Source organism: Vicia villosa, linkage group LG3 (genome assembly GCF_029867415.1).
Source record: "Vicia villosa cultivar HV-30 ecotype Madison, WI linkage group LG3, Vvil1.0, whole genome shotgun sequence".
Lineage (NCBI taxonomy): Eukaryota > Viridiplantae > Streptophyta > Magnoliopsida > Fabales > Fabaceae > Vicia > Vicia villosa.
This window is the reverse complement of record NC_081182.1, coordinates 55,840,084-55,861,615: the sequence shown is the minus strand read 5'-3', so window position 1 is coordinate 55,861,615 and position 21,532 is coordinate 55,840,084. Positions and strand designations below refer to the sequence as shown.

General features: G+C 34.6%; 2 protein-coding genes across 2 annotated transcripts; one reads left to right on the top strand and one right to left on the bottom strand.

The window, feature by feature from the left end:
• LOC131658097 (uncharacterized) lies at window positions 1–2,835 on the top strand. The gene has a single exon (XM_058927431.1). The coding sequence runs from the start codon at window positions 1–3 to the stop codon at window positions 2,833–2,835; it is 2,835 nt and encodes a 944-aa protein (XP_058783414.1).
• A 10,452-nt stretch (window positions 2,836–13,287) lies between these two features.
• Window positions 13,288–13,961, bottom strand: LOC131658096 (uncharacterized). The gene is made up of 2 exons (XM_058927430.1): window positions 13,593–13,961; window positions 13,288–13,491 (listed from the first exon to the last, which is right to left on the bottom strand). The coding sequence occupies exons 1-2, from the start codon at window positions 13,959–13,961 to the stop codon at window positions 13,288–13,290; spliced, it is 573 nt and encodes a 190-aa protein (XP_058783413.1).
• Between the last annotated feature and the right edge of the window lie 7,571 nt (window positions 13,962–21,532).

The window sequence follows — 21,532 nt, the reverse complement described above, 5'->3', positions numbered from 1 at the left end:
ATGGCGAATATCAGTTTTTGTGAGGCTACTTATACGGCGGCTGAGGTACAGAATGCTTTATCCCAAATGAACCCGTTAAAGGCCCCAGGGCCGGATGGTCTGCCGGCTCTCTTTTTCCAGAAGTATTGGCATATAGTAGGGCATGAGGTCTGTAAGCTTGTATTGGATATTCTTAACAATCAAAAGCATCCGGGGATTATCAACAACACCCATATTGTTCTTATTCCGAAGTGTAAAAACCCCGCTAAACCTCAAGATTTTCGGCCTATTAGCTTATGTAATGTGGTCATGAAGCTGGTTACTAAGGTGATTGCTAACAGATTAAAGGAAATCCTTCCAGAAATCATAGACGAAGAGCAAAGTGCGTTTGTAAAGGATAGGCTGATCATGGATAATGCTCTTATAGCAATGGAGTGTTTCCATTGGCTAAAGAAGAAGGTTAAAGGGAAGAAGGGTGTCATGGCCCTTAAACTGGACATGTCGAAAGCGTACGATAGACTTGAATGGAGCTTTATTGTCGAGGTTCTAACTGCTATGGGCTTTCCGCCGGCGATGGTATCTCTAATTGAAAGATGTATCAGCTCGGTCTCCTATAAAATCCTTGTGAATGGTGTCCCCAGCAAGAGCTTCACTCCGGAGAGGGGTCTTCGACAAGGAGATCCCCTCTCACCCTATCTTTTTATAATGTGTGCTAATGTCTTTTCAGGTTTATTGAAGAAAGCGGCGATGGAGAAGGAGATCCATGGGGTGAAAATTGCTAGAAATTCTCCAACAATCACCCACTTATTCTTTGCGGACGATAGCCTATTGTTCGCGCGTGCTAATGTGAAAGAAGCCATACGGATCAAGGATATTCTGAGAGTTTATGAGGAAGCATCGGGACAGGTTGTTAGTTTTGAAAAGTCAGAAGTCTCCTTTAGTAGGAATGTGGATGAAAATGCGAGAGAATCGATTTGCAACTGTCTGGGAGTCAACGCTGTCTCCTCTCATTCTAGGTACCTGGGGCTGCCCATCATGTTTGGTAGATCGAAGAAAGTCATCTTTGCTATGGTGGTGGAGCGGGTGTGGAAGAAGATCAAGGGGTGGAAGGAGAAATTCCTTTCGTCTGCTGGTAGAGAAATCCTTATCAAGGCCGTTGCTCAAGCGATCCCTACGTACGTGATGAGTTGCTACAAGCTTCCGGATTCGGTTTGCCGTGAGATTGAAGGCATGATTGCTAGGTTCTGGTGGGGGTCGAAGCAAGGAGAAAGGAAATTGCATTGGCTAAGCTGGGACAAACTGGCGAAGGCAAAGGCTGATGGGGGTTTGGGATTTAGGAGCATTTGCGATTTCAACTCCAGCCTCCTTGGGAAACATTATTGGAGGCTGCTGAGTCAAGAGAACTCCCTGGTTGGAAAGGTGCTCAAGGGAAGATATTTTCCAAAGTGTTCCATTGACAATTGTGGCATAGGATACCAGCCAAGCTATGCGTGGCGTAGTATCATAGGTGCTAGAGATGTGGTTCAACGGGGGGCATGCTGGAGAATTGGAAATGGGGAAAAAGTGAACATCTTAAAGGATAGCTGGATCCCAAAGAATACAGGATTCAAAGTTCAATCAGGTGGGAATAGTGTGGAGGAATCTACCAGGGTGTGTGACATTATTGATAGGGACAACAGGTGCTGGAAGGTTGAGGATATCCGAAGGTTGTTCAATTCTGATGACGCAGTGAAGATCATGAGCATTCCTCTTTCTGTGCAGCCTGATGAGGATAAGATGGTCTGGCAGTTTGAGAAAAATGGTGAGTTTTCGGTCAAGACGGCTTACCACGCGTCGCGTGCGCACAAAGATTCTTTGCTCCCGGGGCCTTCCTCTCCTGCTGACAAAAAGCTTTGGCCCCTTATATGGAAGGCTCCTATCTCTGGCCGGCAGCGGAACTTCTTATGGCGTGTTGCAAAGAACATTCTACCTTCGAGAGGTAATCTCGTTAAAAAAGGTATGCCTATTGACTCTATTTGCCCCCTCTGTTCTTCCGGTTCCGAATCTGTTCAACATCTGCTGATGGAATGTGTGTTTGCAAAACAAGTCCTCTTTGCCTCTGTTTTAAGTTACCGTATACCGTTGAATGTGAGCGTCAATGATTGGCTACAGACTGTGTTGGAGTGTGGGGATGCTGACAGCATTCAGATTATTTGTGCGTGCCTCTACAAGCTTTGGGCTGCTAGGAATTTGACGGTCTTTCATGGCAAAACGTGTTGTCCGATAGCAGTGGCAGCTGACGCTTTTGAGAGTGTACAAGAATTCAACAGATTTTGCCCTGGTAGTAACAAGAGGAGATATACTCCTAGCCATCATCACAATTCTTCTTGGCCCACGGATGTCCACCTGGTTCAAGTTGATGCAGGGATCAATAGGGAAGGGAAGGCAGTTTTCGGTTGCGTTTTCAAAAACCATGGCAGAGAGGTCATCCTGGCTGCTAGCAATGTGGAAAATGTGGAGGTGAACCCTAGTATGGCAGAACTGCTAGCGCTAAGATGGTGCATGAAAATTGCCTTGGACCTGAATCTGAAGAAGGCTATCTTTTATTCCGATGCGTTATCTGTCGTTGATTGCATTAATGGCATTGATAGTAACGTGTTTCTCGAGCCTATTGCGGCGGACTGTAGGATGTTCTTAAGTAGGTTTTCTTTTAGTTCTGTTTTGTTCATTCCTAGGGAGGATAACTATGATGCTCATAATATGGTTTTATTAGGTAAGTTGTATGGCTCCAGGACATGGCTTGACTGTGTTCCGGATGCAAATTCTGTTGTTGCAAACTCTGTTGTTTCTGGCTTTTCTGGCCCCCTATTTGAATGAATCAATCTGTTTCCATGTCAAAAAAAAAAAAGTAACCCTTTCAAAAAGTAACAACATGGAGGATCATTAGTGGAAATATAAAATTGACAATTAACTTACATTATCTTTATAATATAGATTATTTAATAAAATACAAACGAATCAATTGTCACAAAATAAATATGAGTTCTAAAGTTTAACTAGTTTTATTGATAGCTATGTAGGGATAATCAATTGCACTCAATGGGAATTTAGGTGCGTGTTTGATTTGGCTTTTTGGAAGGATCAAAAGTAATTTTAAAAATGAAAAATTGATTTTGGATGAGTTTGAGATGTTTGGTTAGTCAAAAGTAGAATTGATTCTGTCTTCAGAATTAATTTTTTTTGAAACTAAAATTTGTAGATTCTTTCTCCAAAATTGATTTTGGATGATTTTTACACTGAAATTTATTATTCAATTCATTTTTACATAAATATATCCAAACATAAATCAATTATACTAAATTCAATTATGATAAAAACAATTATATCAAACTTAATTATACTATAATCAATTATGTCAACCATGAATCCAAACACACCCTTAAGACTTTTAACATGTTTTGATTGACTTTTGAAAAAATCATAATCAATTGTAGAGAAGTAGAATTTATTCTGAATGATTTTGAGGTGTTTGTTTTATTAAAAGTATAATTAATTCTGCCTCCAAAATTGATTCAATTTGAAATTAGAATTTATAGTTTTTATCTCTAAAATTAATTTTGGGTGATTTTTACATTGAAATTTATTGTTCAAATCACTAAACTTAATTTCTATTAAACTCAATTCTATTAAAATCAATTCTAACAAATTCGGTTATATTCAATTATGCTAGAATAATTTTGTTACCCCAATTCAAACAGACAATTTGTATTGTAGTTTTATCTTACACGGTCTTCCTGCATAAACATCTTGATTCCAGAACAAGAGTCTATTGCTTCAGACTCCACTTAATAAAGAAAAAACCTATAATATGGTGTATAATAAATAGCACTAATGTTTTTTAAAATAAATTATGATCCTCTTTCAAAAGAAATTTGAGAATAAAAAATATTATCAAAAAAAAATTTTGAGAATAAAAAGTCACCACAAATACTTCAGAGCACGGACATCGAGGAGTACCGTAGATCTGAGTCAAGAGCATGTCAGCAGTTTAAGGCTGTAAGATTTGTCATATGTTTTGCAATTGGAGGTCGACAACGTGTTCAATCAAAAGCAACCGTGTATTAAAGTAAAATAAAAACATTAAATGGACTATAACGTAATCTTTGCGTAATTAATTAAAATAAATTATTTTTTTTTGAAGAATTGTACATTTTTTAAAGTTTGCAGTTTTCTTTCTATATATTATTGTGATCATTTTAAAATATTAAACTTAAGTTTTATCTCGCAATAAGTTCATTGCGGTTCTTCATTTTGCTCTTACAATTTCCTCTTTTTATTATTCTATATATATATATATATATATATATATATATATATATATATATATATATATATATATATATATATATATATATATATATATATATATACTATATTAATTTTAGGCTCATAATTCCAGCTATTGATTTTTCATCTAACATCATTATTTATTTAACTTTTCATCTTATATGTATATGTCAAACGTATTTCAGTCAATATGATTTACAACACTCTATTTTAAGTGAAATTATTAGTATTTTAATTTTTTTTACCACCACAAATTCCACCATAATTTTAGTGATTCCAACTAACCTCAACATGTTTTATAAGATCTTAAATGAATATTTAAGGAGTAGTGTTTATCCGTTCTGAATTTGAAACATCAATGAGGTCTATATTTTAATATAAATTTATATAGGAATAGTCGGTTCGATTTAGATTAATTTTTGGTCAAAAAAAGTTTAAATTGGTAATATATCATTGATTTGTTTTGGTTCGATTTTTAAAATTGAACCGAACTAATCGGTTTGGTTTAGTTCAGTTGATCAGTTTACAATATTTTTTTCAAACATTATATTTATTTGTGTATTCTCTGCTATCGTGTTTTTCAATATATTTTATACTATTATTTTAAAAAATATATATTTCATGTAATTTATTTTATACTCTATTTTTTCAAACAAATTACAAGTTGTTTTTAATTTATATGAAATATTGACATAATTTTCATGGCATCATGAAATCAGTTCACTATCAAATATAAAAGTTGACATTTGGCATCAAAAAGTTGAGAAAGAACTTGAAAACTTAACAAATAAAACACAACAAAACACACGTCAATTAACATGTTTCACACCTCATACATATATCAAAACTATTTTGTAACAAGACAAGAATAAATTTTGTTGAAGAAGAAACAAAAGGTAAAAAAAATGAAAATTAACGAAGATAACTTGAACACGAAGAAGAAGATCATAACATATTAAAACGAAGGTAGAGAGCAATAGTTGTGCGGGCAACAAGAGAAGTATTTCAGTAAAAACAAGTTTTTGTGACCTATGTTTTGGAGTTTGATTCTAGTTGTATGTTTTATTAAAAGGAAGGAAGTGTAAGCAAAAATGGATAATGATTGGACCGATATAGAATTTGGGCTTAATGATGAAAGAAATAAAAGATTTAGAGCATAATTATATTCACTGGTTTGGTTCATCGGTTTGTTGGTTCATAAAAACTAAAATCGAGAACCAAAGCAAATCAGTTTTCATTGGTTTGGTTGGAATTTAAAACTAAACCAAAAACAATCCATTTTATTTTGGTTTGGTTTAATTTAGATTTTCGATTAAAATGATTTTTTTTTATCTCCTTATACCTCTAAATTTATGCAAATTTTAATTTAGATTGATCTTTAAAATATTATGCTTAAAAAAAGGTAAAAACAATGTTTTGTTCATGAAAAAATCTCAAGATATATTAAAAAAAAATACATATTTCATATATAACAACATTTCAAAAGACTCTCTTGATAAAAAAAACGTCACGAGAGAAGCAAGAATTAGTGGAACTGTTAAAAAAATTGTTGGAAGTTACAAACAAGTTGTTCGAGTAAAGAAGAAAAACTTAAGTTTTGAGAAAGACCTCATGATTGATGCACACAATTTTTTTTTCAAAATAAAGGTGGATAATTCAAATTTGAGTTTGCTAATTGTTAAAGATTAATCTAAATAAATAAAAGCATGAACTAACTCTTCTTTAAAAAAACATAATTTTTCTAGTGGAGTATACCAGTGTTTTAAAAATCGGACCGTACATTAAACCGGCGAGAATATTTGGTCACTAGTTTATTGATCTAACCACTAGGTCACTGGTCGAACCGCATGACTAAACCGGGTTAAACCGGATAACTCGGTTGAATAGACCGGCCACTATACCAAAATTATATAAGTATAAAATCTGTCGAACCGGATGATTCAGTCCCTACAAAATATAACTAGTACTTAAATTTTTTGAAAACATCATATTGTAAAAAAATTCACAAGTTCATAATTTAAATTCAAATTTTACACATAGCTATCACACACAATCAAATAGTACATAATTATAAAATATAAACAAAAGTTTAATCGCAACATAATTTAATTGAATAATTTATAACAAAAATAGTTCAAAATCATCTGTAACAAAATCAACCGTATCTACAACCATTTTTTTTATTTTTTTACTTTATTTTAATTTTTAATTAAAATAATCAAAATGACATTGTTTTAATTTTTTAAAATAAAAAAAAAAATTAAAAAATTAAAAAAATGCATTTAAACCACCGGTTCACAAAAATCGTCGATTTTCCCGATTTTAGCGGTTTACACCGATTTTAACCGGTTCACACCGGTTCAATGACATTCCCGATCCAACTATTAAAACAGACCGGTTACCTGGCCGGTTCCCGGTTCGACCGATCCGGTTTTTAAAACACTGGAGTATACTCAATGCCTTCCAAATCAAGCACATCTTCAAGTTTTAAATATAATTTAATATTTTTAACTGAGCATCCAATATGACAAAAGGAGAAAAATAAAAAGGAAGGTCTGGAAATAGAAGTTGAAAATTTTAATGCAATAACAAAAAAAATTAATAGCTTTGAAAAAATTGGCATAACCTATACAATTAGATAAAATTCAAAACTATGAAAGTTATCCATCATAAAAGATATAGAATATTGTAATCATAAAGATGATTAAATAAATCAATAGTTAGTTGGTCCAGTGGTGATTGGCGGTGAACTTGGTAGGAAGAATCACGGTTCGATTCCCCGCAACTGCGATTGGGAGGGGCTGAAACCACTTGATGTCAGAACTGACCTCCGAATCGGACTAAACCGGTAGTGATAAACAAAAAAAAAGATCAAATCAATTAAAATAGTTGGACAAACAAATTGTTAGTTTACTCTTAATATTTAAGAGGTTATGTTCTAGAAAACTGTCATCACTCGTGTATTTTTTACTCACTAATTCAATACACATTTACCAAAATCCTTTTCTCTCAAAATATATCTCTTCCATTATTAGCTTGAGCTGCAAGTCAACTAATTATGTTTGTTTTAATCAGATTATTGGGATTTAAGAGGTTTACATGGTCCAAACAAAGTCTTGATATTTCAAGAAGTGAGAAAGATCTTGTGAAGAACAATGTCGGATGAAAATGATTTTTTTTGGCCTGGACGCAAGGCCCACAAACACCTATGGCCCAACCCACATCAAAATCCCTTAAAGGCTTCAATAATCTAGAATGATTGTTTATAAAGAGAATTTTGACGTCAATAGAATGATGCTAGACAAAGGACTTCATCAGAATAACGCCAGACAAAGGATATCATCATTCTAACTATGGTTCTAATGAAGGTAATAGAACCTTGAGATGAATCACAAACCATCCTTAAACAAGCACATGATCAACACAAGTGATTGAAGCAGAACCGTCATATCAAAAAATAAATAATCTTCTAAAAACTCTTCCTTTTGGACAACTTCCCCGCATAGAAAGTTCTAAGTCTTTGAAACCTTAGGACCTTAATATAAAAAAATAGTAAGGCTAAAAAACAATGTACACATTTTTTAATCCTAAAATACCTTGCTATCGATGTTTCACTAACTCGAGTGTTATAATGTTTGCACATATCACCCTCCCTTTATGTTGGACGAAAAGCTTATAAGATATCATCAAATTCATAAATTTCAAACTCTACTCTGACTTGATCCTCACCCGAATGATAAATTTCAATCTTAGACCCTATAAAAAATCTTTCATGCCAACATTCAGATTCTTGATAGAAAGAATTGTGATAAATAGTTTAGAAAAATGAAAGTGATAATTGTAGTTCACAGGGTGTGTGGATAGTGATTGATGGTGTGGAACCATTAGCTTCACATTTATTATATACTTAAAATACCACTCATAAGGATATAAAGAAAACATATAAAAAGACCTTATTTTTCTTTCAACTATGTCTCAATACCAAGGTGTTTGAGAAAATTGCAAAATCAAAAAAATCCAAGAATTCTTGGGACATCATTGGGAAAAGCTATGGGTGAAATGAAAGAGTCATGAAAGTGAAGCTTCAAGTAAGGAGACAATGTTAGATAATGGATATGAATAATGAAGAGAATGTATTGATTACTTTGCAAGGTTAGTGACTTTCACCAACCTAATAAAGAACTATGTATACGTTTCTTCAATTATGATAACAATTAAAGAAACAAAATAAATGAGTGAAATTAATGTTGAAGACTTGCATAACGCTGTCAAAGCATGTAAATTAAAGGTTATTAAAAGAAACAATGGTAAAGAAGAGAAACAAGCAATTCTTTCTTGATTTAAGATAAGTGGAGATAATAAGAAGAAGTAGAAAATAAGAAGGATAAAAAAAACTATAAAGACATGGTCAAGCATGACAAACTTGAATCATCACATAAAAAAGGAAAAAGAATGGAATATTGAAAAGAAGAAAGTTTTGTGTTACAAATTTTTAAAATTTTGGGCACTATGTTGAGAAATGCATGTGTGGAAAAGGAAAAAGCCTTAAAAGAAAATAAGAAAGTTTAGTGTTACAATTTTTTAAAATTTTGGGCACTATGTTGAGAAATGCATGTGTCGAAAAGGGAAAAAGCCTTAAAAAGTAAAGAAAATAATGCGGCACATGAAGGCTTTAGTTATGACTCTAAACCATTGAAGTTAGTGGTAACGACAATTGAAGATGTAATAAATTCTATGACTTGATACTTTGATACATGGTGCTCAAATCATATGACAGACAACAAAAAGTAACTAAGTGAATTTTGATCCAAGAAAAAGAACTAAAGTGGATTTAGCTAACAATAATTCAATGGAAGCTGAAGAAACGAGGAGTGTACTTATACATAGTGGTTTGTGTTTCACACTGACCAAAATATTTTCACATTGTTTAAGAATCGAGGTTAAGGATAAATTCGTGAGGATTCTCACATCCAAATAATATCTTATAACTGCATTGACACAGACTTGAGGTTAACTAAAATATTGGCACGACATGTGAGAACTGAAAAATTTGCATTGTGCCCCTTAGTCTCGACTAAGGGGCAACTGTTCTGGAATGGCTAAAATAGTCTCACTTTTCTTGGAAATCGAGGCTAAGAATAGTTTATATACAACACCCAGACACATAAACTCATATTTCTTAGCCTCGTAGCCACATTAGAATTAGAGTTCATCTTAACTCATCCCTATAAAATCGACTTGTAAGATGAGAAATGTAATTATGTACTCGTAAAAAATTATAGGGGTGTGTGTTCTCCTTGCAAGGGCAGTGAGACTCATAGGCCTTAGTAGGTATATTACATTGTATGGTGGTTAGGGCTTACCCACGATGGTGAGAAGCCGTGTACAATGGTGTTTTGTGGTGGTTTTAAGAGTCATGCTCATGTGAGGTGAGAGACTCTGTAGATGCACTTAAGTATAAGCATATGGGGTATGGTCATAGTGCGTTATGACCTTGTTAAGAGCTATGCTTAAGGGTGAAATAATATTTCATCTTCCCTTAGGGGAAGAGTATTTATAAAGTCCATAAGGGCCTATGGTCTTTCTTAGAAAGGGTCACCGTCCACTCAGTCAGTGATGAATCGTTGAAACCCTATTTTCAAGGGAGACGTGGGTCAGTTACTGATCTTGACTTGTCTCTGCTATTAATATCTTATTCCATGTTTTCTACGACTAGGCAACAAAAAAGCTCTTGGGCGAGGTGATACCTCCCTTCAGGCAACATTCTATCGTTGCCTCTTCTAGGCGTTTTAAAGGCATCTCCATAGGTGGAGCTTTTTACAATTACAACACTACACATATGTGCTAGGTGCGTGGATATAAACAATGACTGACACACGGTTTGATCGATGGGCTTCGATACCATGTTAGAATTAGAGTTGAGTCTAACTCATTCCTACAAAAGTGATAATACAAGGTATTGTTTGCGGTGGGTATGAAAATCCTCACAACTTTGTTGTTTAGAAAAGGCGTGTCGTTGGATTGAGGTGTATGAGTGTTATGTATAAATTACTCTTAGCCTCGACTTCTAATTAAAGTGAGACTATTTTGACTAGCCCAAAACAATTTTAAATGATAAATATTTGATGCATTGTGTTTAACATTGTAGAAATTTCAAAAACATGTGGCAAACCTTAGGTTTTGCTAACCAATATTTCTTCACAACTTAACAATTGACTCATAAATGATACATTTGATGATAATCGTGTGGCAAATGAAGTTGGGTGGACTTGTAGAAATTGAAATTCAATCAACATCACTCAAGAAGTCATCCCTTTGCATCGTCTTACCTTGACAATGTCTAACATATGGACTTCTTTCTCAATAGTTTCAGCAATTATCATCGTAAACTCATAACAGACACATCTAATGAAATACCCTAACCCACTCTTACACTATTATAAAATTTCTATGGAACCTCTATAAAAGTAACATACATAATTTTCTGAGCCCAACCTTCGTACTTGGTCTCTTTTTTATTAGCCTTGTATTAAAGAAAAAGAAGGCTATCATATGATCCAGATTCCAGAGTCATCATGTATACGTGCATCGTAGTGAGTTAGTGACGCAAGACTGCCCAACCAAGTTAAACTCAATCCAATTAGTTTTTCACTTAAAAAGCTAGAAATAATTAAATTAATTAATTAAGAAAAAAAAGGCATTTGTTACCACTGCGCAACAAATTCATAGAGAAAACAAACAAAATATGTGCACTGATATAGGCCACGATACCCTACAAATACAACGTTTGAAGGCCACGATAACTCCATTTGTTACGCACATAAAAAGCTAGGGATAAGGTTGCATATGAATCTCTACTTTAAAACTTTATAAAAAAATCAATTAAACTTAACCAATTACCACTTAATTAAGTTCCACGATCAACAGTAAACACTATTAATTAATACTTCATTTGATTTAATCTCCCACTTTTGGCAGAGCACTTGATGGTTAAAAGATAGATTGCGATGTTACCAATTAACACAATAAACCAACTTAATTAAACTTGTTTTTCCATTAAAAATATTAAATGATCCTTAAAAGGAAATTCCCACTAACAAATTCTTTATGATAAGAGGAATTATTTAGTTAAAAGAAGGGTATGGTAAGCATGATTGGAGAGTCATAGAAATAGAAAAAGGATCAACTCCATGCAACTTAAGCTAAGTGGAGCATAGCTTTTGATTAATTTAAGTTAAACTTTAGGAAATGGGTTTGCCTTATTCTTTCCCATGATGCTTCATTAGTTGCTCTCTTTACATGTTTATTCTTCTTTTTTAGTTAACTTTTATAGTTACATTTTTTTACTATTTTGTTACTAATTGAGAGATGCTTGGATAAATAATGCAATAATAAGCGAGTTGCTTTGGAGAATATGCGTCGCCTAATCAATTGAGCCACTTGCATAGTATTTTTTTAATATGTGTATTTTTAATGCATATTTATGCTAAATAAATATATCAAAAATATGAATAAAAATAATTTTTTTAATTATAAATTTAAAGAGTATAGTAGTAGATTCAATATAGAATGAGAGTGGTGGATATAGTAATGGGTTGCATGGTATTGATATTCATATTCTTAGTTTAAATGCGAAATATACCCAACACCGTTCTTAACCCATTTCCCATAATTGGGCCATTTTCAAAATCGCTTCTAGAAATAAAACGAGAATTTCTTTTCCCACTAGTAGGGGTGAACAAAACTTTTGAAAAATCCTAAAATATTTTTCAGAGATACATTTTTTACTGCACCATTAAATAAGTGTTTTCGAAAATGCGTCTTCAAAAGTACTATTTATGCATTTGAAAGGTGTTTCGGGAATGCATATTCGAAATCACTTCAGATAGTGTTTTTTTTTTTTAAATTCATCAAAAGATGTTTTTTTTTTTAAATTCATCAAAGTCTACTGCGATAATAAAAACGCGAACAGAAAATGATAAGAAATATCCAATGATAATAACCACAAAACATTGTTCTAAAAATAGTAAAATATAATACATAAATTCTGGAATAAAAAAAAGCATAATCTACTGTGTATGTCTAATTTTCACCTCATGGCCCCTCCTCTGCCTTATGTATCTCACCGCAGTCGCTGCCTCACTAACCACCCTCCCCATGTTGGTCACCGCCTTAGGTTCGCCCTTCTCAATTATCCTTAAGTCCAAAGCCTCCTACCCAATCGCATGTATCTGCTGACAAATCGGCAAAACATCAGTAGCATGGTCTTCCTCAGTCTGCTGGTTCTTCAAAATCTCCTCATGAGCTGGCATAAGTGGACGTCCAAGAGCATTTGATGTCATAATAGGGTGACACTATGTAGAAGTGAGAAATGATCCATGAATGCGGTGGAAGTGAGAAATGATCCATCCCAAAAAAAATAATAATAATAGACATGTAAGAAAAAATTATTAATAGTAAATAAATTTAATATTGGGAATGAAAGGAACCGCCAGAGCTGTGCAAGAGCCTGTAAGCTTCCTCGTCCTCCAGTAAGAGGCTTCATTCAGCTTTTGGTATAGGTAAACCAAACGGCCGACCCCCAAGTTCCACTCCCTCGCCGCATCCAAATCCATGAAATACTGAGGCATGTTACATCCACGTAGTTGACACTTTTGTCCATAAAAAGGAATGTGCCAACCAAGTACATGAGGTAACACCTAAAGACACGCTGACGGTGATATTGGACAAAGAAGTCATCACCCTCGTTCTTGGAATCACCTGCCATGACAAGGTGGTCGTGATAAAGGTCCTTCAAGAATGAGAACTTCGCATGTGTCCCATTAGTCGAGGAACACTACTCAACTGCTATTTCTGGTTGACCCCCAAATACTCAACCACCCACTTAATGGCAACATCACGAGTGATGCGGGAGCGGTTAAGGAGTCTCCTTCTGATAGGAAGGTGTAGCAGGCAGGAGACGTTATCCAAAGTGATTGTCATCTATCCAACCGAAAAGTGGAAATATGACGTCTCCTTGTGCCATCTATCAACGAATGCCTCATGCATTTTGTGGCTAATGGTGTTGTAACTAGAACAACAAAGTCCTAAAAGTCCGAAGGCAATAATGTTATCCTTGAACCAATTTGCAGTAGGATGAACCAGAGTGAATATTTTGCGAGCGTGGTTCACAGACTTTAGTAGTGTCTATTCATATAAAATAAAAAATAATATCAAGATGGAGGTGTAATACAAAAGTGTAATCAAAAAAGTAAATGTGTTATAAAAATTTGTAATAAAAAATATACCTCTCCACTGAAAACATGTCGGGCGACATGATCGGAGTAATATATCAAGAAGGAGGTGTCAAAGGGCCCTCCTAGGTAAGTCGGGGTAACATGCACGGGTGCTAGAACACGAACCTCGTCTTGTGCAGGAACATGAACCTCCTCGTGTGCAGAAACATGTACCTCCTTTGGTGCCTCCTCATTATTCATAGATGAGGACACACGGGATAGACGAATCCTGAGAGAAGAAGTGAATGGTCCCTCCACTTTCTCTTGTGGTTCCCGACGATGTTCGTGACCCCTCGCAGCCTGCTCAGTAGCTCTCTCACGCCGAGCGGAAGCAGTTTGGGTTGGCCTGTCGAGTCTAACCATTTTTGGGTTATCAGGCATGTTCTTGAGAAAAAATCATCAGTACTCAAAGGGAAGGAATTAGAAGAGAAAAGAAAAAAAATTAAAAAAAACAACTCATGCATCATTTCGAAGGTGCATCTTTGAAATTCCTCTAGGGTGTTTTCGGAGATGCGTCTTCGAAACCACCCGTGACAGCCATTTTTGAACTTCACCCACAATCACCAAAAAAGCCTCTTTTTGTCACCAATCAACCACATTATAGCAGTTATACGTCAACCTATTAACTCTAAATCATTCTAAATAACTTATTATAAACATTCAAAGTAGATAAAAGAATTCTGATAAACTTACTCAAATTTGGAGCATTGCGAGATGTTGTAATGAGTTGATATTAGGAGTTGAAATGAGTTGCCGCTTGTTGGAATGAGTAGAAATCACTTGAGAGTTGTTGAAATTTGAGATTTGGGGAGTATTTGTGCATTTTAGATGAAGGTTAGAAAAGACAAAATGAGGAGGTTATGTCGTGAGTTTAATCTATATACCATAATTCGGAGATGCACCTCTGAAACACCTCTGATTTTGAAAAAAGTGTATTTCGGTGATGCATCTCCAAATAAAACCCTAAAAATGAATTGTGGTGCGTTCGAGGATGCATTTCCGAAAAACAGGTGTTAAAAAGAAATTTTCGCCAGAGGCCTCTAAGAAGGTTAAGGGGTCTAGAAAGAAATTTCCAATAAAACAAGCTCAACAATTAATTTCACTCTTGCTATTTCTCGCGGACCCTAGCAAAATTTTTAAAATGTTTCATATTTTTGAAGATACATCTCCGGACGCACCAAATTCTATTTTTTGTAAAAAAAATTATTCTGAGATACATTTTCAAATAAACCCAAGGTTAATTTGGAGATGTATTTTCGAAAATACTATTTGTTTTGGAATAAATTATATTTTTGATAATTGCCTTTTAATTTAAGTAATTTAATCTCAAACTGATTGGATAAAATTGCAAACATTCATAAATAGCGTATTTACCAATGTTCATAAATTGGAGGTATACAATCATTATACTATCTCCCTTTTAAGTTAATCATTGTATTGTGGTGTTTGATATTTTTACCAATAATATTTAAAAACAATAAAATAATAAATATTAAAAATAAATTTGTAATTATAATAATATATTTGAAACTTAAATAAATCATAATATTTATATGAAAAAATTATAAAATAAGACATTCATTTACTGTGATAGTTATCTTCCAAAATAAGAAAATTATGTCTGGTTGTTCTTAGCTTCGGTGTTTTTATGTTGTCTCTATGGGCAGAAAGGATCCCACTTAGGGATCAAGGATTTTGATCGCTTGCCTCATAGGGAAATCTTCTCTGAAGCTTTTTTAGGTTTCCTGCAAATAAATGAATATCCAGTAAACTCAGATTCTCTAAGATAATAAAATGAGGTGCCTCATTAAAAATACTCGCCCGATGAAAAGCGCAGAGGAAAAATTGTGCACCCCACGAAATAACTTGTCCTTACAGTCTGAAGAGATGTAATACTCGCCTATAAAAATTAATAACAAAATGGCTAAACCACGATAAAGTTAATCCGTAGAGGTTTCTTCTGTAGTATGGTATCAGGTCCATACGAGTTATGTGCAGAATGTCCAAAAGGCTGACATACATGATGTTGCATGAACTATCTTCGTCAACTTAAACTCTGCAAACATTATGATTTTCCATCAATATCCTAACCAAAATGGGAACATGATAATTAAGAGTTTCATTAATAATCTCATCTTTGTAAAAAGATATTGGAGACTGAATTTTTTATGCTGGCCTAGGGTCTTGCTATGCAACACATACCATTATCACTCGTAGTTTCCTTTTTACTAAATTATAGAAGGTTCCCTCATAATTGGGTAAACCTCCTGACAGTACCTTCGTAGTATCCACCAAACTTCATGTTTATATCCTCTATGGTTATGTGGTTCTGTGGCCAAATTTGTATCCAACCTTTCCTCATATTGTATGTATTTCTTAGCCTCTTATAACAAATTGTTGAACATTTGTTATTCAATATATACATTTTCATCTTTTGTGTCCAACCTCTCAGTGAACTTCAATCCTTCATGGAGTCCTAGGCTCAATAGTTATATTTTCATCTTTTCCTCCGGATCTTTCACTAAAACAATCTTGCCATTAAATCTTTCTATGTAGAACCATAGGATTTCATCTTTCCCTTGTCTAATTGACTTTAAACTTTCCCCTGATTTTTATATTTTTCTTGATTCAATGAACTGGATTATGAAACGCCTACGAAACTCGTCCTATGAACCTACGGATTCATCTTTTGAATCTTAGAACCATGTCATGGTCCACTTTTAAAGTTAGAGTTAATAACTTGCAATTCTCTAGGCCGCTTACTCCATGTAGAATAAGGAGTACCTCTTCAAGCTCTATTGGGTCATCAGTTTTTTTTCTCCCATTCATACACTCACATACTCGAGGGTTTCTAGAGCTCCCTATAGTTAAGATAGTTTTTTTATTTGGGTGAAGGAGTTCTTGTTGGGAGCGCCTTCGCCATCTCTTATCCCCTCGGAAAGAGATAAGAGTCGTAAAATTTGTGGTTTGAAAACGACAATAAATACGTGAAGGCGATATGTAACTTTAAGGGCTAGCCCAAGAGTAAGGTCACCAAAGTAATCCTATTGAGGCTCTAAAATTAATTTTAAAAAAGCAATTGTAAAAAAACTCAAATTCTATTATTTTCAAAATTAAAATTAATAAAAATTATTTAAAACTAATATTTTTTTCAATAAATATTAAATCAGATGAGTTTACTGCTAATTAAAAAATAAATATTAAAAAAAGGATTATATTGAGCTAATAAGTAATTTGTATTCTAAAACGACTAAAAATTAATAAAATCACTTTGTTTTGAAAAATAATACTATTATAAGCAGGTTATCTATATTTTTAGTCCCCGTAAAGTGAAGCATCTATCTAATATTTGTCGTCACACTTTTGATCCTCAGCGTTAGATTCGGGTAACGGAAGATGACGTGGCAGTACAAGTTGTTGGATCATCATGAAAGAAAAACATATACATTAAGTCCAACACTCACTTAAAGGTTAAAAATTCATTCAAATAAATAGAAGAGACACTACATATTCACCCAAAACTTTAAAGTGATGGATGTTGTTAGTTATTATTATTAATTATTATATTTTATTGTATCTTTATAAGGGTAGTTAGGTCTTTCTTTACTTTTGGTATTTATATTCTGATGTAACCCTTACTCACACACTTTTGATTCATTCTATTAAAACCCTAACCTAAAGGTTCTTTCTCTTTCCCAATGTTTATATTTGTTCACTGTTGCTAACATGGTATCAAAGAGCTTGGATTAAATTGGATCTACCGTGAAACTGGTTTGTACCGGAAAAGTGGTTCGTATTTTTTTTATTATGTTGATTTGTTAGTGCCGACGTTGCTGTTTCAATTGAATTTGCCGGTTTCCATTTAGCTAGTGTGTATCTACATTGTTGGTAGGTGTTGAAGTTGCTTTATATGCTCATTGTATTCTTCCAAGAATGAACTGTTGGTAGGTGGAGAATTCAATTGATCACATTTTTTTTTAGATTGAAAAAAAAAAGAAGAAAAAAAAAAGAAAAAGAACTATGTCGGTTGCTGTTAGTGGTGATATGCCAATGGAGGAGAATTATTATTTATTGATACAGTGAGAATAGTTGTTTTTTTATTATTAATTTTCTTTGGAACAATTTGATAGTTTATTTAATTGTGGTGTTTTGGTTATTCCACTATTGATTACAATGAGCAATGATAAAGATGACTCTCTTCAGTCGGTTAGTGTCCAACTCAATGGAGAAAATTATCCTTATTGGAGTTATGTGATGAAAAACTTTTTAAAAGGAAAAAGGATGTGGAGTTATGTTGATGGAACCTTGGGTAAACCTACCGATAAAAAGGATGAAACAAAATATGCAAAAGAGTTGGAAACATGGGATGTTAGTAATTCAAAGATTCTTACTTGGATCAATAATTCTGTTTCTCAGTCAATAGGTGTGCAACTAGCAAAATATGATACCGCTAAGGAGGTTTGGAACCATTTGAAACGTTTGTATGCTCAATCTAATTTTGCAAAACGGTATCAGTTGGAGAGTGATATTAGAGCTCTCAAACAGAATAATATGACCATTCAGGAATTCTATTCAGCGATGAGTAATTTGTGGGATCAGTTAGCTCTTATGGAATCGAATGAGTTGAAAGTTGTCAAAGCGTACACTGATCAAAGAGAAGAGCAACGTTTGGTTCAATTTTTGATGGCGCTTAGGGATGATTTTGAGGGACTTCGTGGGAGTATTCTGCATCGTAGTCCTCTTCCGAGTGTTGATTCAGTTTTTAATGAATTGTTGGCAGAAGAAATTAGACTAAAGTCCCACTCAAATTTGATTTCAAATAAAGGAGTTCTCTCCACCTCTCCATCTGTTTTTGCTGCTCCATTTCATAAAGGAAAACCTCAAGGTAGGGTTGGACTTGGTATTGATGAATGTGCTTTTTGTAAGGAGAAAGGTCATTGGAAAGCACAATGTCCCAGATTATTGAATGCAAATAAGAAACACTTCAAGAGTCCATCATCCAATGTTGTTGCTGCTACTCCTGCTACCATTAGTTCTGGTTCTGATCATGCATATCCATCTGAGGCTACTTCTCAAATATCTGATATTGCAGAGCAGCTTCAAAAGCTTCTTGCCACTCAGTCACGTGCCATGTCTGCCTCATCTACTAAAGGTTTGAACTCTTGTTTTCCAGGTATATCTCCTTCCATCTGGATTCTAGACTCTGGAGCATCACACCATATGTCATATGATGATAAATCATTCGTGTCTTTGAATACTGCACCATCTATGTCAATTATGACTGCTGATGGTACTCATATGCCATTAGCAGGCATTGGTTCTGTCTCCTCACCAAATTTGTCATTATCTGATGTTTATTATATTCCTGACCTCACTTTGAGTCTTGCTTCTGTTAGTCAATTGTGTGATTCTGGTTACTCAGTTATGTTTTCTTCCACTTCTTGTTGTGTGCAGGATCCTCATTCCGGAAGGCTGATTGGGGCAGGCCGTAGACAAGGGGGACTCTATGTTTTGGAGGAGTTGAGAGTCCCAGATACTGCAGCTTCAACCTCTACTTCCACAACTGATTTATTATCCTCTTTTCGTTTAAATTCTTCGTCTTCTAGTTTTTATTTATGGCATTACCGTCTTGGACATGTCTCTGCTTCTAGATTAAAGTATTTGGCTTCTACTGGAGCTTTAGGAAAGTTACAAACCAGTGATATTTCTGATTGTTGTGGTTGTAAACTTGCTAAATTTTCAGCTTTACCATTTAGTAAAAGTGTTTCCATTTCACATGCACCGTTTGATTTAGTACACTCTGATGTATGGGGTCCATCACCGCTTCTTTCAAAGGGTGGATCTAGATATTATGTTTCATTTATTGATGACTATACTCGTTATTGTTGGGTGTATCTTATGCAAAATCGTTCAGAATTTTTTGACATTTATTTTATGTTTCGTGCTATGGTTAAGACTCAACATAATGTTGTTATAAAGTGCTTCCGTTGTGATTTAGGTGGTGAATATACCTCTAATAAATTTTCTGAACTACTTGCTTTTGATGGTACAATTCATCAAACATCTTGTACTGATACACCTCAACAAAATGGAGTTGCTGAAAGGAAACACCGTCACATTATTGAGACTGCTCGCTCCCTTTTGTTGTCTGCTTCAGTTCCTAGTGAATTTTGGGGTGAAGCAGTTGTTACTGTTGTTCATGTTATTAATAGAATCCCATCATCTATCACGTCAGGTTTGTCTCCTTTTGAAAAATTGTATAACTCTATCCCTGATTATTCATCTTTGAAAGTGTTTGGTTCTACTTGTTTTGTTCTTCGCCCACAAGTAGAACGTAGTAAGTTATCTTCTCGTTCTGCTATATGTGTCTTTCTTGGTTATGGGGATGGTCAAAAGGGTTATCGTTGTTATGATCCTGGTGCAAGGAAATTATATGTTTCTCGGCATGTTGTTTTTCTTGAACACATTCCTTTTTACTCTCTTTCTTCTGATTCTTATATTACTAACAGTTCAAAACTCACTCATATTGATCCTTTTGGTAATAATGATAATATTTCTAGTGACTGTAGTTTTGAGAATTGCAGGACTGATACTATTGATACTCCAGAAACTGACAGCCCTCTTGTCCCCACGACTACCCAAGAACCTCCTACGACTGTTGATCCTCCACCTTCGCGTTATCCCCCTCGTGACCGTAAGTCTACTCAATTGCCTGATTTTGTCTATTCCATTTACTCTTCTTCTTTTTCTTCTTTTCTAACCTCTATCCACAGTTTGTCTGAGCCCTCTTCCTATAAAGAGGCTATTCTTGACCCTCTATGGCAGCGGGCTATGACAGAAGAACTTTCTGCTTTGCATAAAACAGATACTTGGGAATTAGTACCTCTTCCTCCTGGAAAACGTGCTATTGGGTCTCGTTGGATATACAAGATCAAAACTAAGTCTGATGGATCAGTTGAGCGCTACAAAGCACGTCTTGTTGCTAAGGGATTCTCTCAACAATATGGTATGGATTATGAAGAAACTTTTGCTCCTGTTGCTAAAATGACTACTATTCGTACTCTTATTGCAGTTGCATCTGTTCGTCAATGGCATATTTCTCAAATGGATGTTAAAAATGCATTTCTAAATGGTGACCTTCAAGAGGAAGTTTATATGGTACCCCCGCAAGGTGTTTCTCATAATCAAGGGGAAGTGTGCAAGTTGAAGAAAGCATTATATGGTTTGAAACAAGCTCCACGAGCTTGGTTTGAGAAGTTTACCACAGTGATTAAATCTATTGGCTTTCGCTCAAGTGATTATGATTCTGCTTTGTTTGTCAAGACGACTTATCATGGTCGTATTTTACTCTCATTATATGTTGATGATATGATTATCACAGGTGATGATATGGATGGAATCAATGATTTGAAGCTACAATTAGCCAAACAGTTTGAGATGAAAGATTTGGGAACTCTTCGCTACTTCTTGGGCATTGAAGTTGCCTACTCTCCTAGAGGTTATCTTCTCTCTCAATCTAAGTATATTTCCAACATTCTTGAACAGGCTCGCCTTTCTGATACTAGAGTAGCAGATAGTCCTCTTGAGTTGAATGTGAAATATGCTCCATCTGATGGTGTTCCTCTACCAGATCCCACATTATATCGTACTTTAGTTGGCAGTTTGGTGTACCTTACGATTACTAGACCAGATATTGCTCATGCTGTTCATGTTGTCAGTCAATTTGTTGTCTCTCCTACTACAGTGCATTGGGCAGCTGTTCTTCGCATATGCCAATATCTTCGGGGAACCCAATTTCAGAGCCTTCTTTTTCCCTCGTCGTCCTCATTGGAATTACGTGCTTATTCTGATGCTGATTGGGCTGGCGACCCCACAGATCGTAAGTCAACCACAGGGTTTTGTGTCTTTCTTGGAGACTCTCTTATTTCTTGGAAGAGTAAGAAACAAGATAT